Source organism: Typopeltis vanoorti, chromosome 1 (assembly GCF_054136105.1).
Source record: "Typopeltis vanoorti isolate ZY-2024b chromosome 1, IOZ_Tvanoo_1.0, whole genome shotgun sequence".
NCBI classification, from domain to species: domain Eukaryota; kingdom Metazoa; phylum Arthropoda; class Arachnida; order Uropygi; family Thelyphonidae; genus Typopeltis; species Typopeltis vanoorti.
The window spans coordinates 173,015,630-173,043,053 of NC_143549.1; the positions used below are offsets into that span (position 1 = coordinate 173,015,630).

The following is a 27,424-nucleotide window of genomic DNA, read 5'->3' on the forward strand; positions in this document are numbered from 1 at the left end:
TGGATGTTGTGAATGCAAGCAGTGCAAAAGAATTCAAGAATAAGTGTGATAGCTGGTGCGTGTAGTATGTGGCCTCCCTCAATGAGGCCCTGACTCCCTGAAGGTCTCTCTTAATAAAAATAATTATTATTATTCATGTTAGAGGTTTAATGAAATATTAACAGCACTGAGAAAGGATTAAAACTCATTTTAATACTTCCAATATTTCGTCTCTGTCACAGAGACATCTTTGGGGATTACAAAAACTTTTTGTAACAATGCACACACAAATATAATACAAAGTGAAACTAAAGTCCTATCTAGGTGGTGCGCCCTCTATGGGCATTTGCAGGTGCATGTAGTATGTGGCCTCCCTCAATGAGGCCCTCTTTACATCAGGATCCCAGACCACCTGCAAATGCCCATAGAGGGCGCACCACCCAGATAGGACTTTATGCATTTTTGAAAATTATGGAGACAACTACCGTGTTTGAATAAAAACTTTAGTTTAATATAACTAAAATCTACATTCGACGTTTAGACCTTTATGTCAAGGTCATCTTCTGGAGCATACAACTATATGCAGAAAACAAGCTATACTACAATCAAACTGGTTTGTTAAAGACACTGACCAACCATTACAACAATTGTTGGCCTGACCTTTGGTGAGGGGAAAAAAAAATTAAAATTAAATAAATAAAAATAAAAAATTATTCATCATCGCTAGAGTCCTATTGTTAGTGTCGTCTACTATATACATATATTGACATCATTCCAGCCAGTTGGTATGGAATGGTTTCCAATACTACTTAAGGATTGGCTAGAGCTGACTTATGCTGGATCTTTCATATTAGGTAGGCTGAATGTGTGCCATCCAGATCCTTGGAATTTTCATGCCATCTTTGTTGTTGATATTTGGGTGGTTTATCAGGATTTTGCAGGATTCCTTAAATTTCCTTTCGTAGCAGGAAATTTAAGGAATTTCTGCAGTGTAAGGAGCAGGTGCTTTTCCAGTTGATTTGGTGTAAGGTATTGAGTGCATTGTCTGAGAGGCCTGCTTCACCATAAAGGTTATATTTAATTTGTCTAATGTGTTCTTTCTTGCGTATAGAGATTGTCCATCCTGTTTCACCAATGTACAGTAAGTTACAGGTGCAGCGGATGCAATAGACTCCAGGATGTGCTAATGGGAGGAGAGGATCCTTAGAGGAGTTAAATATGGTTTTAAGTTTAGTGGGTGGTTTAAAGGTGGCATTGAGGTTATAATGTTGTAGGATTCTGTTGATTTTTTCTGATAACCCTTTAATGTATGGGATGGCTATGGTTTTACTGTAATCTAGATTCGTTTATGTTGTAGTTTTATAGAGTATTTTACTAACAGTATTTTTGTTATAGCCATTATTTATGAATGTGTCACTAAATTTTTAGTTCTTGTTTCAGGGCTTGCTGTTTAGAGCAAATAGTTGTGGCTCTGTTTTTAAGGGTGATAATGACTCCATATTTTTGTGATGGGTGGTGGTATGAATTAGCATGTATGTATTGGCCAGTGTGTGTCGGTTTTCGGTAGACTGTGAAGGATAGACTGCCTGAAGGAAGACGTGTGCACCCTTGTCATATGCCTGATTTAACATCAAACCATCTTCCTGTACCTCCTTCAATTCTAACTGCTGACTTACAGCTTAAATAGAGACTATGTACTACTTGATCTACTGTTCCATTTACATCATATAACTGTAGTATTTTGAAGAACTTTCCTCTTAGAACCTTGTCATATTCCTTTTCCAGATCAACAAATCTTAAATAAAAATCCTTGTTTTATTCCCAAGATTTCTCAACTATTTGTCTTAAAGCAAAAATATGATCCTGACCACCTCTTTTTGACCTGAACCCAGCCTGGTCATTTATTTATTTGTATGGAGTTTCCTCCGTTTTTCTCCTCCATCTCCCTATTGGGGCGAGGTGAGCCCTCTCATTTAAGGTTAAGTATTTATGGCTGTAGATCCGTGTGTGTTCATGGGGCCCGGTTTTCCTGCTTGCGGGATGAAAAATGCCAGATAAACTGGTGGAAAAAACCCTACTGCCCACGCCCAAGACCAGCTAACTTGGCTATGGCTGAGGAAGATCCTCAAATTCATCACGCCTTCGATGGGAATCGAACCTGGGACACTCCTTTCCAGTCATATGGTTGCAAAGTACATAACCACTAGGCTAACTGCACAGACAGCCTGGTCATGAAGATATTTCACTTGCAAACTTGTTTGTTACACTTGGGTAAACAATTAAATAAGAATATAATTTCCTGGCAAGTATAATTCACTTTGTAACCAAGTGAAAAAAACTTTCCACATCCATCTCCAAACCATTTCCTAGTGCTTGGAAAGCAGTCAGATATGAATCCATTACCCGTTGGTTGGCAAGATTGTGGATCTGCTGCCAGTACAATAGAGACAAGCTGAAAAAAAGGGTTGATTGTGAACAAGTCAATACATGAACTTTTCCCAAACTGCATGCTCCATTTTCAAGTGCTAAGTTTGTCAAATTCTTTTGCAAAGTCTAGTTATATCATGGTATAACCATTTCCCTTATCCAAATCCTTGTGTCTTACTGACAGACTGCATTAATAATTTTATAACGTCCACTACAGAGTTTGGTGGATATAAGAAGGAGAGGTGATATGATTGAGACTTTTAAACTGTTGAGAGGTGGTTACAGGGTTGACACTGGGGAGTTCTTTCACTTGTTTGAACAGCAGGAAGGAGTGATGACAAGAGGCCATCCCTCGAAGTTACGAAAGGAAACTGTGAGCAAGAGAGCGAGAGGGTGAGGAGTGGTTTCTTTGCATGGAGGATGGTTGAACTGTGGAATGCATTGCCTGATAGAGTGGTGAAAGCGAGAACGGTCAATGAGTTTAAGGAGTGGTATGATATGCTTTGTGTTTCTTAGGGAGGACCTCCCCTCGATGAGTCTTGACAGACTTTATGTTCTTAGGAAGGACCTCCCACGATGAGTCTTTTGATTCCATGGAGGCCTGAATAATAATAATAATAATAATATTTGTTATTTTTTTCCAGGTATTTTTAGAAACTGAGCCTAAGAGAAAATCTTTATCCATTGTTACTTCCCAGTTGGATAGCGCAAAGGATAAGCTAAGTCGAATAAAAGATAAATCAGATGTAAGTAACATTTGTAATGCTTGTGAAACTTAAGTTTAGTTATTATTAAATAATAAACCTCTATGGAGGCAACAGATTCATTGTAGGAGGTTTTACTTAATCAGCAATTTATGTCATATTGAACTTTAAGTTTATTCATAAGACACCCATTTCTTAATCACCCTTGCAATATCCAGGGATAGCCTCTACTCATCCTTCACTCTGTGTACAGTCCTTTCTATATTCTTCCTGTAAAATCCCATCAACAAGTTAAATGTCTCTACATATATCTCTTTTCAACACCTCAAACTCTACAATTTACTTTTCCTCAACTTCTCACAATAATCAATATTGCCTTTATTCCTAGATTCTTTGCAGTATCTTCATCATGATGAAAAGGTGAACAAATTATCTTCACACTAGACATGTCTGAGTTACTCGAGCCTTTCACAGTAGTACAAACCACCTTTGTATCTATTTCTACTTAGCAGATCTCTCCTTATTCTTAGTGATGCACTCTTTGCAACTCTTGCAGTGGTCTCTGAACATATGTCACCTTTCATCTGTTACCTCAGAACCCCTGAGTCTCATCCTCTTCCTGTGGCATAGTTCTGCTAATACAGTAAACAGCAATATGCCTTTGCATTCCAAAATACAACACATCACACTTTTTAACATTGAAACCACAACATTACTTTTTGATCCAACCTAAAAATCTATTTACATCTTTCTGAAGGGACTTCAAATGAGCATTACTCCTATCATTACATTATCAGCAAATTACTAAATATATCCTATCCATCCACATGAAATATTGCTAACAAATAAGTTGAAGAATACTGTCCCAAGAAGAGAACCATGTGACATGCAACTGATTTCCTTTTCTGGGACAGTATACCACATACAGACTTGATGGTATTGTTCAGAGCCACTCTCCAATCCCTACTTACAATACAATTTGGTGTCAGTAGCAGTATTTCTCCTCTCTCTCTCTCTCTCCTCCTTCCCATCCTCCAGAAAATTCTGCTTCACCTCTTAAGATCTATACATCTCCTCTGATTCAATCAATCAATCGTTGTTCAGTTGGACTTATTCAATCATTGTTAAAAACTCTTTGATAAAAAAAAATCATTGTTAAAATCATTATTTCTGATGCTTCTTGCAGAACTATGTGAAGTTCCATAAATGTAGCTTATGTTATTATTATTTCTTGTGCTGCCTCATTCCACATTTACTATTTCACTTCCTTTTAGTTGCTGTACACATACACTACCTAACAGCAAATTCTAGTCACTCTTTTTTGTTTATTATTTACTCTCTTTTAAGAGATTGCTCAATTATCCAACATTCAAATAACTTCACTTCTCTTAAACCTGCCCTTGAATGGGCATGGGCAGTCAACTGGCTTTTGGTACAGCAGTATATAACTATACTTTAATTTAACTGACTCTTCAATTATCCAACCACCAAATTAATTTCCCACTGTTGTCAGATAACTGAGAGATTACTGTAATGTGATTATAAAAAAATCCCAGGGAATTATTTTAATAAATGGCTAGTAGAAGAAAGAATAATTATGGAAGGATGATACTTGTTGGTGAAAATGGTAGGATGATAAACACTACAGAGGTTACAGTTGAGATATTAAGTGAAAGACCTTCCATCCTTGTGAATATGCTATTATGTAGAACTTGAGTACACTTATAAGGAAGGAGGAGGAACTGATGGTGAGTGAGCAGGAGGTATACGTGGAATTAAAGAAACTTGATGTTAATAAGACTATAGAGATTGAGGATATGCTGCCCTATGTTTTTAGGGAATGCTTCAGGGGGTTAACTCCAGCTTTGATTTACCTTTTTAACATGAGCTTTACATAGGGCAAAATTCCAAAGGAGTGGAAAGATGACAAAATGGTTCCACTACACAAGGGAATAATAAGTTTAAAACTTTGAATTGTAGGCCAATCTATGCACCTGAATTTGTGGTTAAATTTGTGGATTAGTGAGGAGCAAGATTCAGATTTGGGTTGACAACAGCATCGTACTCTTTGATGGGTACCATTCGTTTTCGGAAGAAAAATCATGTTTTAGCACTCTTCTTAACTATTATAACACATTGATAAATGCATTGAATATGGGAGATGCATACACAGTGTAATATTTAAATTTTGCAGAGGCCTTTGATAGATTACCACATGACAACCTCGAAATAGAAGGGGTTGGACAGTAGATAGATAGATTAGTGTGCAGAAGTGGAGATTAGCTTTCTGATAGGTATTAACCATAAACAGTCCCATGTTTTGGGACTATTACTGTTTAACTTATATGTTAATAATATTTGGGAAAGGTTTAGAATGATAATATGCAGTTGCTTGCAGATGGCATAACAGTGAGAAGAACTGTGAATAGTAGAAGAGATGTGACTGCAAGAGAATTTGAATGGACCAAAGAGAATTGACCAGAGTGTATGGTTACTAGTTCAGTTTTGCAAAGTGTAAAGTTTTAAAATTCAGGAAGCAAAGATGGAATGCAGATTATAAAATTGTTGGGGTATCTTGGAGGAATGAAGGAAATGAGGGATATAATGGGGCTGAGCAGATAAGAATCTAAAATTTCAAGGATTCATTGCCAAAACTGTGAGGAAAGCACAGCAAATTATGACAGTGATACAGAGGATAAACACTAACATATAGAATTAAAGAGATTATGGTCCCATTACCATTAATCTTTGATCAGGATACACATGTTACTGTGGACAGATTTGTTCACTTGATTTTGAAAGGACAAAGATATATTGGAAAGGGTTCATAGATAACATCTTATTTTAATATGAGTCTTGCACTGGGTCAAGTTCCTAAGGAGTGGAAGGAGGGCAAGATTGTGCCACTTCATAAAGGAGGTGATCGAACTCAAGCATCAAACTATAGGCCTATCTGTGTGTCAGGTGTTGTAGTTAAGTTGTTGAAGAAGCTGTGAGAACTAGGATCCAGAGTTGGGTAGATAACAATGTATTATCTTTGAGGGACAGCATGGATTTGCTAAAGGGAGGTCATGTTTTAGTAATTTACTTACTTATTACAACAGTGACTGCTTCCTTGGACAGAGTAATATATTTGGGTATACAGTAATATACTTGGATTTCACAAAGGCTTTTGATAGAGTACCTCATGATAGGTTGACAGTCAAACTAGAGCAGATGGGGATGGATATTAGATTGGTGCATTGCATTGGAGACTGGCCATCTGATAGGTATCAACAAGTTGTGTATGGGGGAGCAATATCCAGGAAAAGGAAAGTCACTAGCTGTGTTCCTCAGGGGTCTGTTTTAGGGACATTACTGTTTAACTTGTATATTAATGATATTAGTGAAGATTTGGATGGAGATATTCAGTTGTTTGCAGATAATGCAAAGTTGGGATGAACTGAAGAGTAGAGAAGATGTTGTGAAAAGATACCTTACAAGAAGACTTGAATAAATTGAGTGATTTGGCACGGGAATGGGGATGTCAGTTCAATATTGCAAAATGTAAGGTTTTAAAATTTGGAAAACAAAAATGGGATGGAGAATTTATGCTTGGTGAGGATATATAGTCGGAGGTGGAGGAAATAAGAGATCTGGGGGTTATAGTGGATAAGGATCTGAAATTTCGGGGACACATAGCCAAAATTGTGATGACAACACGACTTTGCCAAAATTGTGATGACAAGAAGAGGGCACTAGTTAGCCAAGATTTGAAGAGCTCCTGATTCAGATAAGTTTTACTAGGAATAGTTAAGCATATATGTGTAATTGTTTAAGTAAGAGCAGTAAATGTTTATGCTACTGATATTATTAGTGTGGGGTTTTTTCCTTGCCTAAACTAAATTACGAAATCATTATTATTAGACCTAGTAACCTGCAGAGAAAAAAAAAAATGGCGGTGCCATTGTCATTCCATGATTTTAATTTAGATTTCAGTCGTTTCATTAAGTGTGAGGTCTGTTATATGTATTCCTTCGATTACATAAATGATTTGTGGATGTTTACTGCGGATGGAAGAGGGGTGCGTGTGCGAAGTGTGACCTGAACGAGGAACTGACAAATGCAAATATAAAATTGATGACAGAAAGTGCTAGTACCGAGTGTGTCACGAGTGCACGCATGAAAGAGAAGGATGTGAGAAAGAGAGGCGAAAAAATGTTAAAAAATCAGGGAAAAAAAAAGAGCGATTTGGCAACCGTAACGGATGTTAAAAGGGACGAAAGTGAGGCGGAAAGAAACGAAATTGAGAGAACGAATGAAAGTAGAAATGGCATGATGCAGAAATCACAAGTAAAAAAAATCGAAAGAATAAATGATAGCGAAAAAAGAATGAATGATTGCGAAAGTTGGACGCATGTTGGAACGAAAGCACTGAACCAAAAAAAGATAAATGAGAGTGAAAGTGAGAAGAATGATTGTGAAAGTTGGACGTATGTTGGACTGAAAGTACGGAAACAATGAATGAAAGGGAAAGTGAAAAGAGGGGGTCGAGAGTTAGAAGGTTAGAAAGATTTAATGATAGAGAGAATGTGTCGCGGGGTTCGGAAGGTGAATTGGATTGGATGAAGCAAGAAATGAAATGGATGCGGAATGAAATTAAGAGAATTCAGGTCAAAACTATTATAATAAATCATGATGGCATGAAATAGTTAACAAAAGATGAGCGAGTGGTGTTGTATGGTGACTCCATTATTAAAGGTGTGCTAGAGGATAAAATGCACAAGGTATGTTTTCCAGGCGGTAAAATGAGTAAGGTGATTGAGGCATTGAATATGTGGCAGGAGCGAGCAAAAGAGTTAATTGTATTAATTGGTACAAATGATTTGAGAGAGAACAAAGAGCATGTCAAAATGAATGTCAGGAGCCAGCTTGGAAAGATAAAAGAGAATAGTGTGACAGGAAGGGTAGTCAGTGTGTTGCCTAGGTATGATTGTGGCGAAATGAGGCAGAGAGCAAGGATTATGGATGATATTCTGGCTGAAATGTGTGAGGAGATGGGAATACAGTTTGCTAATGTGTGGAATGAGTTTAAGGGACAAAGTTAGCTGTATGGCAGGAATGGACTGCATTTGAGTGGTTATGGTGTGAGTTGCTTGGAGAGACTGCTGCTGGAAAGTAGAGAAGTGAATAGAGAGAATGAATCAGATCGAGAGGGGAGTGATGTGGAAGAGCAGGAGAGATTGAAGAAGTGGAAATGAATGGGAAAGTGAGTGGTATGAGTATAGAAAATGAGCAAATGGGTGTGCAAGAGGAGCAGGGAAACGGGGTGGCTCAGGGTGTACAGGGGTAGACAGCGTGAGAAAGGTGGATGCTCCAAGAGGAGGTGAGAGCATGTGTAGGCAGGAAAGTAATGGGATGACCAGGGATCAAGAGGAAACAGATGGAATTGAAAAGGGTTCTAAAATGAAGAAGCAGAAAGGGAAATGGCCCCAGTCCAGCATGGAGAGATCACATCGAGTGAGTGGTATCAGTGGAACTAGCTGTAGATCCAGAAATGAGTTGTTGTGTTTGTATACCAATGCTAGAAGTATAAGAAACAAGGCGGATGAAATGGTTGCACTAATTGCGTCTGTGCACCCAGCGATTGTTGGAATAAGCGAGACATGGTGAGATGAGGATGACATCCTGACAGGAATAGAGATGGAAAGGTATAATGTGTTTTGTGACGACAGAAGGGGTAAAAAGGGAGGGGGAGTGCTATTGATGATAGAGAAAGAGTTATGTCCATACAAAGTAGAGATGCAAGAGGGAAATAGCCCCAGTGGTTTTGAAACAGTGTGGTGTGAGATAGAGGTGAATAGAATCAAATACTTGGTGGGATGTTGTTATAGACCCGGTAATGTGGATGGTGGTGATAGTGAAATGTATAGTCAAATAAGCCAAGCAAATAAGAAAAGGATGCTCATTATGGGTGATTTTAATTATGACAATATAGACTGGAATGAAGAGATAGCAACTGGAAGTAAAGAAAATGAGTTTCTTGAGTTTTTGAGGGATAACTACCTCAGACAGTATATAACAGAGGGCACAGGAGGGTTAATTGTCTTGGATTTGGTTATCTCATCGGAGGATGCAATTATCAATGAGGTGTCAAATCATCCACCAATTGGTGAAAGTGACCATGAGGTGATTATCTGGGTGGATTTCCAGCAGTGCAGGGACCCCTGTGAAAACAGGGTATATGTGGAACTACAAGGGGAGTGATTATGAAGAACTCAGGAGACAGCTTGCAGGTGTAGCATAGAATGAGGAGTTAGCTGGAAAAGAGATCAGTGCAGCTTGGGGGATTTTCAAAAACTATTTAGTAGATGCAATGTCTAAATGTATACGATGGTGAGAAGGTTAAATAAGGTAGGTTTGAGATGGATCGATAAAGAGATTAAGCATGGAATGCAGAGAAAAAGGGCATTGTGGAGGCAGCATAAGAGAAGTGGAAGTAACCAATTTCATGAGGTCTACAAAGACCAGGCAATGAGGGTGACTTGGTTGGTGAGAGTAGCTAGCTAACAGCAGTTAGCTAATGAAGCCAAAAAGAATCCTAGGGAGTTCTTTCGATATGTAGCCAGCAAAAGAAAGAATGATTATGGAAGGATGACATTGATTGGAGGAAAAGGTATAAAGACAGCTGTTGCAGAATGTGTGGTGGAGATACTTAATGAGCAGTTCATAAAGATCTTTCAATCTTGTGAATGTGACTTCATGGAGAGATTAAGAGCAGTTGATGATGGGGAGGAGAGACTGACTGTAAGTGAGCAAGAGGTGTTTGGGGAGTTGAGTAAACTAGATGTAAATAAGGCTGTGGGACCAGATAATATATCACTGTGTATTCTGAAGGAATATGCCAGAGAGAGTTGACACCTGCCTTGACACATTTTTTTAATACGAGTCTTGCACTTGTTCAAGTTCCTAAGGAGTGGAAGGAGGGCAAGATTGTGCCACTTCATAAAGGAGGTGATCGAACTCAAGCATCAAACTATAGGCCTATCTGTGTGTCAGCTGTTGTGATTAAGTTGTTGGAGAAGCTTGTGAGAACTAGGATCCAGAGTTGGGTTGACAACAATGGTATAATCTTTGATGGACAGCATGGATTTGCTAAAGGGAGGTCATGTTTTAGTAATCTACTTACTATTACAATAAAGTGACTGCTTCCTTGGACAGAGGAGAAGAATACACAGTAATATACTTGGCTTTCGCAAAAGCTTTTGATAGAGTACCTCATGATAAATTGACAGTCAAACTAGAGCAGATGGGGTTGGATATTAGATTAGTGCATTTGATTGGAGACTGGCTATCTGATAGGTATCAACAAGTTGTGTATGGGGGTGCAATATCCAGGAAAAGGAAAGTCACTAGTGGAGTGCCTCAGGGGTCTGTTTTAGGGCCATTACTATTTAACTTGTATATTAATGATATTGGCGAAGATTTGGATGGAGATATTCAGTCTTTTGCAGATGATGCAAAGTTGGGATGAACCATAAAGTGTAGTGAAGATGTTGTGGCCTTGCAAGAAGACTTGAATAAATTGAGTGATTGGGCAAGCAAATGGGAATGTGAGTTCAATGTTGCAAAATGTAAGGTTTTAAAATTTGGAAAACAAAGATGGGATGCAGAATTTATGCTTGGTGAGAATATATTGTTGGAAGTAGAGGAAATAAGAGATCTGGGGGTGGTAGTGCATAAGGATCTAAAATTTAGGGGACACATCACCAAAATTGTGAAGACAACACAAAGGCTTCTGGGAATGATGCGGAGGACACTGACGTGTAGAAGTAGGAATATTCTTGTTCCATTGTAATAAGGCTTTGATTAGGCCACACATGGATTATTGGGCCCAGATTTGGTCACCTGGTTTTCAGAAAGATGAAGAGATGTTGGAAAGGGTCCAAAGGCGACTTACTAAGGTAGTTTCTGACCTCTGGAATGTCGAGTATGAGGAAAGATTGAAAAGATGCAATTTGCAGAGTGTAAGGGAGAGAAGGAAGAGGTGAGATATGATAGTGACCTACATGTTGGTAAGGGGTTGTTATAGGATCAATGGTGGAGAAGTTCTACAGAGAATAGTGGGAGATCAGGGGAGAACCAGAGGTCATCCCTGGAAACTGTATAAAGAGGGTGTGAGTAGGGGAGTGAGAGGCAGGTTTTTTCGTTCAGAGTTGTGAGTGATTGGAATGCCTTTCCTGAGAGTGTGGTGTCTGCAAGGGGTTTGAATGTGTTTAAGGAACGGTATGATGAGATGTGTGTGAGATAAAAGGACCTCCTAGATGAGTCTTTGACTCCATGAGGTCTTGTTTAATAATAATAACACAAAGGCTTCTGGAAATGATGTGGAGGACACTGACTTATAGAAGTAAAGAAATTCTTCTTCCATTGTATAAGGCTTTGATTAGGCCACACATGGCCTAATCAAAGGCCATGACTGGCCTAATTTTGGTCACCTTGTTTTCAGAAGGATTAAGTGATGTTGGAAAGGGTACAGAGGCGACTGACTAAGTTAGTTTCTAACCTCTGGAATATCGGGTATGAGGAAAGATTGAGAAGATGAGACTTGCAAAGTCTGGTGAACACGAGGAAGAGAGGAGATATGATAGAGACCTATAAGTTAGTAAGGGGTTGTTATAGGATCAATACTGGAGTGGTTCTACAGAAAATAGTGGGAGATCAGGGGAGAACCAGAGGTCATTCCTGGAAACTGTATAAAGAGGGTGTGAGTTGGGGAGTGAGAAGCAGGTTTTTTTTTCATGCAGAGTTGTGAATGATGGAATACCTTGCCTGAGAATGTGGTATCTGTAGAGTATTTGAGTGTGTTTAAAGCATGGTATGATGAGCTGTGTGTATGATAAAAGGATCTCCCCAGATGAGTCTTGGGTAATAATAATAATAACCAATTAAGCTAATTTTTAATTCTTTGAGTATGAAGACTGATTGAATAGATGAAATTTACAGAGTCTAATGAATAGAAGAAAGTAGGGAGGAAATAAGACCGACTAAGACATATACATTGGTTATTTATTCAGTATATAGCTTACACACGAACAGTTATATTACAATAATCCTTAATATATATAAACATAATACTTAATAGAAATATGTACTATAATAATACAAGTACAGTCTTAAAAGAGACACTCAAGAATATAAACTACAGCTGTATGTCTAAGTTGATTATCCAATCAACTGCACTTGATGTAGTATGGATGAAGTCCGACAGGTTTCCATTGTATCATTGTATGCATGTTAGACACATTCTACTATAATATGATTAATTGTCTTGCGGGATGATCCACAGTCACACCTGGATGAGGCAATCATTCCCCATTTGTAAAGGTGGGTCTGCACATCTGCCATGATTGGTGTGGATTCTGTTAAGGGTAGACTAAGTTTTCTGAGGTAGGTCAAAACCCAAATGTATCTGTGTTGGGTCCACTAATTCATGGAAGTCCCCAGTTGAAGTTTTACACCAGGACTGTTTCCACTTCTCCTTCATGTTAAAACTTGTCTCTGCAAAATTTTTCACTGTTAAGATTGGAGGGTGCCTTGACTAAGCTCTCTGCTCAACTGTTTTATGAAACTTTCATAGTTTCTACATTTGTCTTTGAAATAATGCTAGATTTAATACCCACTTGATTTATATAATTTTGCATTGCCGAGCTGGAACCTTTTGGCTCTTTATTTTAGTAAATACTTGATGCACCAACCAAGAGTTTGTTTATGAAAAATACACCTCTCCGACACTTCAAATTCCTTAGTATTGAATGAGAGTTTTTGCTGTCTTAAAGTTTCTGCCTGGTCTCTGAGTGAACCAACCAGTTTGAAACAGTCAGGCCAGTGAAACCTTATCAAAATATCCAGCTAGGACAACTCATGAATGCCAGCGAGTGTATTCTCATAAGCTATCAGGTCAACTTTTTTCATAGATTCTGCATTCAGCTTTGAAATAATGCTGGATTTAATATCCACTTGATTTATGTAATTTAGCCTACTTATTTCTAGGGATGGGATGTCTTTGTGGATTGGAGATCTTGGATTTCCATGATTTTGCTGCATTCATGTAGAAGAAAGTTAGATCTGTGGAGGTGGAATTTTACACTGGGAGCCGGTAGGTTGGGGGTTGATTTTACAGTTCAGAAATAAGGCACATAATGGTGTTAAGCTGATCATCAGCCAAGTGCACATGGAAGTTGTTCAGCCATATGGGTCAGCAGTATTCAGCTGCAGAAAAAATGAGACAAAGAGCAGTGCGCAAAGCCTTGCTGCTGAGGCACCCCAAGTTGTTCCGCATAGTTTTTTTCAGTATATTGTTTCGTGTATATACCTTGGTAAGAAGTTATTACTAGATTAATATGAATGAAGGTTTACATAGAATGGAAAAAGACAAAGAAAAACAATAGGCCAACCCTGGAAACTGTAACACGGGTTTGAGGAGTAGAGATAGTGAATGCATTTAAGGCATGGCATGATGAGCTATGTATGTGACAATGGAGCCTCTCATGTTGGAAGTTTCTTTCCACTTGGTTAGCTGTAATAAATTTAGTTTAATCCTTTATTACAAGTGTAAGCAAACAAAGCTTGCACCTGAAGTATCTTCACGACTGAGGCAACTCGTGGTAAAGGTGGACCAAGCTCTCATCACTCCTTATCATGGTATCTCCCATAATACAAAGCACATCTCCTTGCGGACACATAATGCTATGCATTAAGGAAAGGGCCACTACCCACACTGGTTTCAACCTTTATTATGATCTCGTCAGTGGGAGCCAGACCCAGAAGTGGTGATACCAAGGTGAAAGCAATGGAGAAGTCATATTTACCTATACAAGTTGCCAGAAGTTGTCTCACCTTATTATTGAATTACTCTGGATTTAGAGAAAGATACTACGAGTTGCTTCAGTCCTGAAGATACTTCAGGTGCAAACTTTGTTTGCTTATACTTGGATAAAGGATTAAACTAAATTTATTATAGTCTAACCAAGTGGAAAGAAACTTTCAACATCTTTCTCTAAATCCAGAGTAATTTAATAATAAGGTGAGACACCTTTTGGCAACTTGTATATGTAAATATGACTTCTCCATTGCTTCCACCATGGTATCACACCTCTGGATCTGGTTTCCACTGATGAGACCTCAATAAAGGTCTGGGTAGTGGTCCTTCCCTTAATGCATAGCATTATACATGTCTGCAAGGAGAAGTGTTTTGCATTAAGGGAGATACTAAGATAAGGAGTGATGAGAGCTTGGTCCACCTTTACCACGAGTTGCCTCAGTCCTGACGATACTTCATTTCTTGGAGCAAACTTTGTTTACTTACACAAACAAAGTTGACAAACAAGACATCCAGAGAAGCATGGTTCACTGAGAATAGGTGCATGTATAATAGATTCAGAGAAAAACTAGAGATTTCCAATAGAAATGTAGCTAAGTATGCATGTAAGCATCCTTGGGACAAATGACAGATAATGATCAGAAAATGTTGAATGTAGCTTCTCATTTCAAAAAATTAAGTGGGATACTCAATACAAAGCGGATGTAGTACAAGGAGGGATACTGTAGTTTATGCATGGTAATGCTAAAAGCATCTGAAAAAATGAAGAACACTGTTGAGCCTTACTTAGTTCAATTTAGCCAAACATTAGTTTGGCTAAATTGAAGTAATGAATAGAATGTAAATGATATAGTATTTTCAGAGAAAATAGAGGAATTTTGCTAATGTTTGCAGAAGAATTGGTCCCAAAGAGAATGGAAGTTTGGTACAATTATGGTGATGTGAAAGGCAATGAATTTGAAGTTATGTGTGTGAATGAGTCAGTGGCCAAGAAAAAATATATATTCTATTGCTGCTATAGGCCATGGGATGCAAGACAAAAAAAAAGTGGACAGTTCACATTGACAAATTAGTACATGTGCTGCACACTCAGGGATGCATTTATACTTTTGGAGGCCTTAGATGCAACATCATCATTATGAGGCCCCAAAAGAACAAGTCTGTTTCATTTAATCAAAGTCATATGCATTTTTTTTTAGTCGATTGAAAATAAAAGTCAGCATTTCCATAATAACTCCTTTTAATAAAATAAAAATAACAAACATTGGTATGCATATATTTGCATTTAAAAAAAAAAGTACAAAAATAAATCAGTTTGAATTTAAATTTAAAAAAATTCATAACTAAAAGTGTTTTTTCTGACTTTGGTTTTAGCAAATATTTATAATGTCATCATAATTAATCGAGTCCATTACATCTGATTCAATTACATCAATTAGTCCATTACATTTGTTTTATTTTGGTGCAAGTTGCTTCTTAAATAATGTTTTTTTTTATTTCAGCACTGAAAATGTTCAGCAGTTGCATTTGAAACAGACATCATCGAAAATATTTTTAAAATTGTTTCTACGTTCAAAAACATAGACCTTAACTCATCATTTATAAATTTGTACATTTTTTTAATTGAAGAATTTTCGTCCTTTATTAAAAAAACTTAAAGACCACAGACACTAGCAAACAGGAGAAAGAGGGGCGATATGATTGAGACTTACAAACTCTTCCGAAAGGGTCATACAGGATTTCAATTGATGGAATTTTTCAATTTATGGAGGGTGGGAAAAGGACAAGAAGGCATCCCAGGAAGCTGAGAATGAATGAATGCTGCTAAGAAGGGGGGTGAAGGCTAGATTTTTCTCTCATAGGGTGGTACATGATTGGAATCTGTTGCCATTGGATGTTGTGAGTGCAAGCATCTCATCTCATCTTCTTTTACCTTGCAGTGTCGAGGGTCCATTGATCATCGGACCTCAATCCGTTTACAGGATAAGGTGGTCAGCCCTATGCCCCAGTATATCCTATGGCCTGTAGTGTTAAGTTCTCAAGGCCAGTTTGCCTGCTTTGCGGGATGAAAAACCCCAGAATAAACTGAGGAAAAAACCCTGCTGTCCACGCCCAAGACTGGCTAACTTGGCTATGGCTGAGGAAGATCCTTCAGCTCCTCACGTCACTGACGGGAATCAAACCTAGGACACTCCTTCCCCAGGCCTATGGTTGCGAAGTGCATAGCCACTAGGCTAACTGCACGGACCGAGTGCAAGCAGTGTGAATGAATTCAAGAATAAGTATGATAGCTGGTGCGTGTATTGTGTGTGGCCTCCCTTGATGAGTCCCAGACTCCCTGGAGGTCTCTCTCTCTTAATAAAAAATAATAATAATAATAATTATTATTATTATTATTAAAAATTGCTTAGCTTCATCAATCATTTTTTTCAAGTCAATATCAATCCCATAAGTTGTTAAATTTTGTTAATACTAGTCTTGATCTATATCTTTCTTCAAAAAAAAAAGTCAAACATATGCAATATATCTAAATAGCTTTTTTTGCTCTTTCATTCATTTCCAAAATTAGCTTATCGCAAATGACATTAAAAGTATTAATAACGAATTTTTTTTCACCATGCAATATAATCTCATCATTAAATTGTGAAACACCACACTTTTTTTTTTTCTTTTTCACTCTTTCTTTCTCATCTTTAAATTTTGTCTCATCTGTTCATAAATTTGCTTCTTCATTTAAAGCAGCAAAAATATTTCTTATATCTGAATTAAATCAACTAAAGACTGTAACAAATTATTCGCTAACAACAAATCCATATCGGGATCTTGTAGAGATTTACAAGTAGCATTTATTCGTTGTAAAAGTTTGTCACACACAACTGTTAAAATTGCTATTTCTGAATTGTCGGAATGTTCAGCCAATGATGAGCTCTCTAATTTAGAAGTAGGTTTTTCATGAGAAATGGACAGTTCAAGTAATGTCTCTTTAATTTGTTTATATATCCACATTTCAAAGCCAATACAGTGTCAGCTCTTGCGGACCACCTCGTTTCGCTTAGTCTTAACTGTTAAAGATTTTTTTTCTAAATGTTTAAGGAGTATACTCCATCTTCTTGTTGAAGATGAAAAGTAATTATATACAATTTGAATAAAACAAAAATATCGCACTGCTTCTGGACAAGATTCCATGACATAGTTGCCAATTAAATTTAAGGAATGACTAGAGCATGGTATATAATGTGCAGAGGGACTTTTTTTTTTTTTCAGCCTTGCTTGTAAACCTGTATAGATACCTTTCATATTGGCAGCATTATCATAGCTTTGCCCTCTGCTCATTTTTATCTCCAAAGATAATTCTTCTAATTTTTTTTTAGTACTACCCCTTCCAAATATAAGGAATTCCTATCCTATTCTTCTCATCCTTTCTAGGACGAGTTAAGTCCCCCTCCTGATGAGGAGTTACTGGCGTATTAATGCAGCCGGTTCGCCAGTCATCTGCTGCATCCCCTAAGGGTGTTAAACAAGGATTAAAGTTATGACTGTAATCCTTGTGTGTTCATGGGGCCGGTTTGCCTGCTTGCAGGATGAAAAACCTCAGATAAACTGTGGGGAAAAACCTTGCCATCCATGCCCAAGACCGGCTAACTTGGATATGGCTGAGGACAATCCTTGAGCTCCTCACATCGTCAACAGGAATCAAACCTAGGACATTCCTTCCCCAGGCATATGGTTTCAAAGCGCATAGCCACTAGGCTAACTGCACGGATGTCAAGATTTGTGGTAACATATCTAAATATAATAGCTAGTTGGTCATTATGGACAATATCTGGCATTATTGCAAAATAAGCAGCTTCCTTAATTTCTGATATTAATATTTCTCTTGTTTTATTAGCTATTAAAGCAATGAATTCATCACAAGTGTGGTAAGAAAGATAATTTGATCTGCCAGAATTACAGTTGGCATACATTTTCATGTGATATATTTTAAAAAATCATCGAATTCACTTAAATAATGTAAACATGATAAATCATTTCCACAAGAATCAGAAAAAATATCACTTGCATTGCTTCTAAATGCTAGCCCTAGTTTATTCAGTAACTTAATGGTAGCTATTATTCTTTTTAAAACCTCTCTCCAATAATTTTCTTCAGATTGTATTTGTTTCATCAATTCAGAATCAGTTTGATTATTTACAGAACTTTATTTTTTTTGCAATATGTGCATATCGCTCGTGATCCCATAATGTTTACCTTATATTTCTCCAGTTATTAAAACCCTTCATTAAGCTATTATTTGACTTACAAAACAATTTACAAACAAACCAGTAAATTTAACTGGTAATTAATTTACGGAATTAACAACGCATATGAAGTATATTAATTAAAGATAACTTTAATGAATCACTTCAGAACACCAAGACTACATCCGGTTTCACCAGTACAGCCGCTCTGGACTGGCAGACCATGCCTTAGATACTCACCATAAAATTCGTTGGAAGAAAACAAAAATAATCCATCGCAGCAAGTTTAAATACGAAAGATTATTCAAAGAATCTTCAGCAGCTCTAAAAAACGTTCCTAACCTCAACAAATTTGGGTGCATGAAACTGCCCCAAATTTGGGAGACTTTCATTATGAGAACTTCAGCCCAACTTTCAAGACTACCAAATTAGCCCGCAAGAGGGCACCATTAGGACTTTAGGAACAAAATTAGTTTATTACTTTCTTCCTCATTTGCTTTGTTAGTTCCTTAGTGCACATACCATATCTTTATGTTCCTGAAGATGGCAATGTGACATTGCCGAAATATAGAAGTGATTCATTAAAGTTATCTTTAATTAATATACTTCATATGCATTGTTAATTCCGTAAATTAATTACCAGTTATGTCTAACCAACGTATAAGTCTTACTACTAAAACCAGTAAATTGCTTTGTTTGCTTTGCTAGTTTCTGAAAATATTAGGCACTCTCGTTTCTCCTTTGTTCTATTTGCCTTTTTACGGTAAAAATATGATTCATTTACATTTCTGACATATATTCTATTGCATTCTGTGTATTTTTTTTTTATTTTAAATTTTCAATTTTACCAACATTCTGAGGCATATTTATTAAAATATGCTCGATAACTTGTTTGTTAATACTAATTGTCTGCACTGCTATATTGGTAGGATAAGAGATACTTGCTTGCTGGTAAGTACAGACTCTGATTGAAAATTTTTTCAAAATCCTCTTGATTTGTTTCATTGACTTCTTTCTCTTGTTGGAAGTTTATTTTTCACTTGGTTAGACTATAATAAATTTAGTTTAATCCTTTATCTAAGTGTAAGCAAACAAAGTTTGCACCTGAAAATATCTTCAGGACTGAGGTAAGGTAGTGCAACACCAGGCAACTCCAAGCAAAGGTGGACCAAACTATCTAGATACGTTGACGATTTTTTTGCGATCTGGTCCCATGGCCACCAGACACTAGACACATTCCTTAGTCACCTAAACAAACAACACAAATGCATACAGTTCACACTTCCATTTCTAGATACACTTGTCACACATCTTCCTTCTGGCAATCTTTCCTTCATGTTTATCAGAAACCGACACATACTGGCCAATATATACACATAAACTCATGCCACCACCCAACACAAAAACTTGGTGTCATTAATACTCTAAAAAACAGGGCTCTGAAGATCTGCTCCAGTGAACATGCACTGAAAGACAAATTTAAAGTTATCAGTAATACTTTTCAAAAAAATGGTTATAGCCAAAACACTATTAACAAAATTCTCTACAAGACCTCAATAAAAAACAAAGACAAACCAGACTACAATAAAACTATAACCATTCCTTACATTCAAGGGAAATCAGATAAAATAAACAGAATACTACAAAAATACAACCTCATAGCCACCTCTAAACCTCCTGCAAAATTGAAAAGCTTACTCAACTCATCCAAAGACCCACTCCCTCCTCTGGCCCACCCTAGAGTATACCATATTTATTGCACCTGTAACATACCATATATAGGGGAAACAGACATTAAATATATAATTATGGTGAAGATGGTCTTTCTGATCATGCCCTTGAACACCTTACATAGAATTGACTGGAAAAGCACTAGTTGTCTACATCACCAAAGCATGGTATGAACGTAAATTTAAGGAAGCCTGTGAGATTATTATCGACCACCCCATCTGAACAATAATGATGGTCTAAAAATCCCAAATATATGGAAGGCACATATTTGACCCACAGAACCTTCCTCTCTAAGAGTAACTATAAACAGGACTATAGATCCTAAATCAAAAATAACAATTGTGATGCTAAAAATAGGATATCGCTGTTACTGAAAGAAAACCATCCATAAGAAAGAATGTTTGAAATTTTTGAAATTTGAAAAATTTGAAATTTTGAAATTCATGTTATCATAAATAGAATTTAGCTTGATGTAGTTTCTAAATAATTTTTTTTTTTCACTAGAGGTCATGCCAATAGAATAACCTGTGATTTAATCATTGTTTCTCTAGCTTACTGTATGTAATGTAACTCAGCTTGTCCTGTATATTTGTATATGCTCCAGATGATGATCTTAACATGAAGATCGAAACATCGAGAAATTAAAAGAGTTTTTTATAATACAGTTGTAAAGTCCATAATTTCTAAAATGAATGCTGATCACCATACAATACTAAAAGAAAGGATACTGTTTGTACTATATTATCTTCTTATATTAATTTCTAGGCTTTGTCTCAAACTCTGGCCAAGCTTACAAAAAATTATGAGCAAGCAACATCAGACAAACTTAGATGCCAGGAAGAGGTTGAAAGAACAGGACTGACTATTGGCCTGGCCGTACGTTTGGTAGAGACTTTAGGTTCTGAAAAAAATCAGTGGGCAGAGGCAATTGCTAGCCTTAAAGAGAAAGAAAAGACTCTTCCAGAAGATATGCTTCTGGTTTCTGCTTTTATAACATATTTAGGTGTGTTTACTAAATCTCATCGAATAGATTTGTACAACTCTTGGCTTAAGAATATAGACTTGGTTCAGGTCAGTATCTAATTTAACATAATATTTATTTTATCTTTTTATATATTCATTTATAATATTTCATTTCTATATATTTATAAATTACATAATTATAATCATATTATTATAATTATATTATAATTATAATTATATTTAAAAATATAAATATAATTTATATTTTCATTATTAAAGTAAATTTACTCTGAGTTTATTGAGATTACATGTAGAGTGTTTGATCTTGGAAATTTTTGGAGTGTCTGTGTGGGTTGTGCCATTTCTTCATTTCAGTTGGTGGCTGCCATCATATGTACATAAACTGATCACAGCAGTTAAATATTTGGCAGGTAAGAAATGTAAGAGTGAATGTCTGCATGAAATGTACTCAACAGCAAAAGCTGGATGATTTTTGATATCAGTATCTCTGGTTTTACTGGCATGTAGTTGTGCAACAGAAATTATTATTATTATTATTATTACATAACACTTCCAAGCAGTCCAAAGACTCATCAAGAGAGGGCACCTACGTTCCAACTCTTCATCTCCACCACTCACTCAATCCACCAACTACAGCAAACCGCATCATCTACACCAATGCCATTTACTGCCCACCAACACCATCACTAGTATTTTCAGACAATCACAAACATCCATGCCCACAGTGGGATTTGAACTTGCAGCTTTTTGGCTGAAGAGTGGATACACTAACCACTTGGCCAACCAGGCTGGCAAGTGTATATGGTGAAGGTACTGGAGAGATTGGCGACAACTAGGATATAGAAATGAATTGTTGGCATAAAATTTATCTGTTTTCATACAGATCACAGTTATCTCATGCCACTGGCTATGACCAGAGTTCAAGTGCTCGCCCAGTACATGTAGTTTTTACTTCTTAATGTAATGTTTCTGTTCTCTGATTGGATGGCAGAGACTCCACATTGGACACCCCTAGTGAATGCCTGTAGAGAGGAGTAGTGTGATTGAAAATGAGGAAGTCATGCATGAGTTTTAAGTAAACATAAAATTAAGTAGTGTGATAGATGAGGTTGATTTTAGTGACAAATATCAAATGCTTGGAGAAAGAACTAGAGGTACTGAAAGAGGAAATGAATGATATGAAAAATGAATTGAGAATGGTGCAAAAAGTGATTAGGAGACTTGAAAACTACCTGGTATAAGATGAACAAGAGTAGGAATGAGAGTAAATCAAAGGAGTACTGAAGCAAGGGATAGAGAGCAGAGAAAGGCAGATAAATGAGAAGCAGAGTGTCGTAGGAGAGAAAGAGAGATTGTGGGATGCAGGTGAGCAAGGAATTTATGAATGAATTTCTGAGGGGGTGTAATGTATGGGGATTTAATGATTCATGGTGTGCAGAATGCTGTTATAGAAATGCTTGCCTTGTGGAACAATAAAGAGTGCAACTATGACAATGAAGTGAGGTGAGAATATTGATAAGATAATACTAATGGTTGGTATGAATGTCCTCAGAAGGAGCAGGAATCAAATGATGAGAGAGATAGATCAGAAGTTAATGTTAAAAATTCTGTTGGGGGCAGGGAATGTGAGAGGGAAGATAACAAATCTTTGCCCAGATATCATAATGCAGAATTGAGGAGAGGAGCATCAGCTATGAATGACATGATTTGAGAATGTGTCACAATAGAAGTCTGGACTATATGTATGCTTAGAAAGTGCATTTGAAGTTAGAAGAGAGCTGTATGAGAGAGAGAGAGAGAGAGAGAGAGAGAGGTGGATTGCAGGCATCTGGAAAAATTGCTGTTCTGAGCAAGTGAGCATGTTGGGGCATTGAAAGTAGAGTTGTCAAAGGACAAAAGGTATCAGTAGAGGTCTTTTGGAGAGAAAGTCACTTGAGAGAATACTGGAAGAAATGTAAGATGGTGCCGTTGAAAAAGGGCAGTGATAGAATGGAGATGTCAAACAATAGATCAGTTTACATTTCTAAAGCTTTGAAGAAATTAGTGAGAAAATGTATACTGCATTGGGCAGAAGAGTGTAATGTTATCTGTAAGAATCAGCATGGGATGCTCTTGTTTCAGTAATTTGCTTGCCTTTAATAATAGAGTAACAAAGAGTGGTTGATAAGGGAAATGCATAATCATAATCATTTCGGGGTGCCACATAGTAGGTTGATATTCAAGTTGCAACTTATGCACTTAAATTTTGGGTTATAATTCATTTATAAATTATAAATGAATAATAATCCAATTACTGTATGAGGAATTGTATGTGGAGGTGGAGGAAATAAGAGATCTTGGAGTGATAGTGGATAAGGATCTAAAATTTAGAGGACACGTTGACAAAATTGTGAGGATAACAGAAAGAATTCTGGGAATTATGCAGAGGACACTGACTTGTTGAAGGAAGGAGATTCTTGTTCCATTGTATAAGGCTCTGACTGAGCCAAACATGGACTATTTTGCCCAGATTTGGTCACCTGGTTTTCAGAAGGATGAAGAGATATTGGAAAGGGTCCAGAGGCGACTGACTGAGGTTTTTTAACCTCTGGAATATCGAGTATGAGGAAAGATTGAGAAGATGCAGCTTGCGGAGTCTGGTGGACAGGAGGAAGAGGGGAAATATGATAGAGACCTACAAGTTAGTAAGGAGTTGTTACAGGATCAATGTCGAAGAGATTTTTCATAAATTGGTGGGATATCAGTGGAGAACCAGAGGTTCTCTGGAAGCTGTATAAGGAGGGTGTGAACAAGGGAGTGAGAAACAGTTTTTTTGCATTCAGAGTTGTGAATGATTGGAATGCCTTACCTAAGAGGGTGGTGTCTACAGAGAATTTGAGTGTGTTTAAGGTGTAGTATGATGAGCTGTGTGTATGACAAATGGACCTCCTAGATGAGCCGTTGACTCTGTGGGATCTTAGGGTAATAATAATAATAATAATTGTTATTATTATTATTATTATTATTGACTCCATGGAGTTACATGACTCATTGTGGCAAGGTCCTCCTTAGACAATTTTAGATAACACAAAGCCTATCATATTTCCCCTCAAACACATTCACAGTTTGCATTTTCACTGCTTTCTCAGAAAATAAAATTTGGGAAAATTTTTAAAATATGAAACAATGATGGGAGGTTGTGAGGTTAGATGGGAAGTTATTTCATCCCCTTCTAATCCCTTTCCATGCTCCTACCACTCTTCTTCTTCCCTGTTACTTACAACTTCCTTTTGCAACTCCTAGGAATAGTCCTTTGTTCTTATTTCTTCCACTTGTTCTACCATATGAAAAATCTCCCAAGTGTCAGTCTGGTAAATACCTTTTCAACAGCTTAAATTTTTCAACCATAACCACTCCCCCCCCCATCTCTTCACCAAACTCTTTAGTTTGCATGTCTTCATTTGAGTGTGTTGTCTAAGATCCACTTTAGATGACTTCTTTAGACAACACAAAGCCTCTCTCTCTCAAACACATCCACATTCTATAATAAATTTAGTTTAATCCTTTATCCAAGTGTGAACAAACAAAGTTGCACCTGAATGGGAGATACTGAGACAAGGAGTTGAGAGCTTGATCCACCTTTGCTGCGAGTTGTCCGGTGTTGTACTACCTTACCTCAGTCCTGAAGATTTTTTCAGGTGCAAACTTTGTTTTCTCACACTTGGATAAAGGATTAAACTAAATTTATTATAGTCTAACCAAGTGAAAAATAAACTTTCAAACATCTTTCTCTAAATCCAGAGTAATTTAATAATAAGGTGGCATACCTTTTGGCAACTCCTATAGGTAAGGATGACCTCTCCTATTGCTTCTGCCTTAGTATCTCTACGCTGGGCCTGGCTCCCACTGACGAGACCTCAATAAAGGTCAAAACCGGTATGGGTAGTGGCCCTTCCCTTAATGCATAGCAGTATACATCTCCACAAGGAGATGTGCTGTGCATTATGGGAGATATTGAGACAAGGATTTAAGAGCTTGATCCACCTTTGCTGTAAGTTTCCCGGTGTTGTACTACCTTACCTCAGTCCTGAAGATATTTTCACGTGCAAACTTTGTTTGCTCACACTTGGATAAAGGATTAAACTAAATTTATTATAGTCTAACCAAGTGAAAAATAAACTTTCAAACATCCACATTCTGCATCTTCCCCAATCTCTCAGATGCTTTCCATGCTCCTACCATTCTTCTTCCCTCTTACTTACAACTTCCTTTTGTAACTCCTAGGGATGGCCCTTTTTCCTTGTTCCTTACACTTGTTCTACCATATGAACAATCCCCCCCCCCCCAGTGTCAGTCTGGTAAATACCTTTTCAACAGCTTAAATGTTTCATTCATAACCCCTCCCTACATCTATTCACCAAACTCTTTATTTTGCATGTCTTCATTTTGAACTCATAATCAAGGTTGTATAGTCCTGATATCATTTTCATTATCCACCTCTGCACTCTCTCTAAGGTTAATCCTGGTGACCAGATAATTCAGATGTGGTCTAATCATAGTCTCATATACAATGGGATCACCACCAATATTTCCTCTAATTTTTGCTAGCTCATATGCACATGAAAAACATTTTGTACATAAGTTGCACGCATGGATTCAATGTGTAATAGTCTGTACTCACAATAGCAAAAGTTATAAGCCATAAACTTAATTTGATATGCCTAAAATTGGTGACACGTCTTTATTAAAAGATCTTGTACTGTATGTTACATGCTAAATATTTTTATAAGAGCATCCTCAATGCTTATTCCTGCAGCTGCTTAAATACTTGATATTCCTGCAGTTTAAAAACAAATTATATCACCTTTGTCTAGTCAATCAAATTTAAATGAATTTGAGGATATTTTCTGCTTTAATTGCAAAAGTGACATTTCGAGGGTTTAACACACTAATAAACCTGATGATGTAATATTTCTCACAGTAATGCTATCCTTTTTATGTCTAGCTGTAACCTGTCAAATGCCAAACTAAATTAATTTGCTTAAATCCACTTAGCTACAAAAATCCATCACTTACCATTTGCAAGAGTTTCAGTTGTTGTACTATTGTCTACACCAGTGGTTCTCAAACTGGGTGCCACAAGGGTGCCGCGAAATTTTGAATCGTTTATTTGAAAAAGCAAAATATCCAGTTGCCACAAAAACTAAATCAAAAACAAAAAAATTATATATTTTGATTTTAATGGATGAAGCGTATATAAAAATTATCATTTTTTGTATCACTCTTATATTATATCCTGGGATTTCATTAGATCACCGCGTGTCGTAGTAACTAGATATGTGACAGCACATAAATACTGGGGAAAATGAACTAATGAATGGTTAGTTGTCCTGCTGTCTGTTTTAGTATTTCTCTGTTCAGTGTGACAAGTATTATACATGATCATTTCCCCTAAACAAAAATCATGAGTCTTTTGTCATCGGTGAGAATAAACGAAGTACGATATTAAAGTCATAAATTCAGTGAGTAGAGGTTTTTCTTATTGTTATATATTCCAACTATAACGAGAGACATCGTAAACAAATGTTTTTCCTTTTTCCATCTGGAAAAAAAATTATTTACTTGAAATAAATTTTAAAATAAAATATTAAAGTTACATATGCTTTTTAAAATCATGAATAATTTTTTCCTTAAAAAAAGAAGTGAAGATTCTGACGATCAAAAAATGTCTACTTGTAACAAAGCTAACGAACCAATTTGCACTAATAAATTATCAAAAACTGATACTTGCATTAATGAAGATTTGAGTATTTTTAACGTTCAACAACAAAAAAGCACTAATGAAACAACAGAAACAGAAAGAATAAGTTCATGTAAAAAGGGAACAATGAAAAAGAATGTAAAAACTCGTTTATATCAAGAGAGCTATCTAAAAATGGGATTTACGTGGTGTGGTGAAAATTAATTCCCAGACCTAAGTGTATTTTGTGTGGTTTGGTTCTATCAAATGAGGCTATGGTTCCTAGCAAATTATTGTGACATTTCTCCCCAAAACATGACAACTTGTCGAATAAAAATCCTGAATATTTCAAAGAGTTAATAAGATTACAAAAAAACAAAGTAAAAGTTTTGTAAGAAAGTTCACAATTTCTGACCGAGTTCAAGAAGCGAGTTATTTAGTCGCTGAAATAATTGCGAAGGAAATGAAGCCTCATACTATCGGCGAAACCTTGATTCATCCGGCCTGTTCAGCAATTGTGAGAACAATTTTTGGTACTGAGGCAGAAGAAGAAATAAAGAAGATTCCATTATCAAATGATACTATGAGTGGACATATTAATGATCTGTCAGTCGATATTGAAAAGTCAGTTATAACCAAAATAATCGAATCAAAATTTTTCAGTTTGCAGTTAGATGAGTCAACTGATATCGGTGGTAAAGCACACTTACTTGTTTTTACTCGATTCATTGAAGATGATAATATTATCGAAGAATTTCTATGCTGCAAGGAATTAGAAAAA

General features: G+C 36.7%; 1 protein-coding gene across 1 annotated transcript in view; it reads left to right on the plus strand.

The window, feature by feature from the left end:
* Positions 1 to 27,424, plus strand: part of Dhc93AB (Dynein heavy chain at 93AB) — a 1,274,973-nt gene that overhangs the window by 1,005,474 nt on the left and 242,075 nt on the right. Inside the window, exons 47-48 of the mRNA XM_090403805.1 lie at positions 3,051 to 3,152; positions 20,706 to 21,011. Coding sequence (XP_090259931.1) covers positions 3,051 to 3,152; positions 20,706 to 21,011 — 408 coding nt within the window. The remainder of the gene's footprint in view (positions 1 to 3,050; positions 3,153 to 20,705; positions 21,012 to 27,424) is intronic.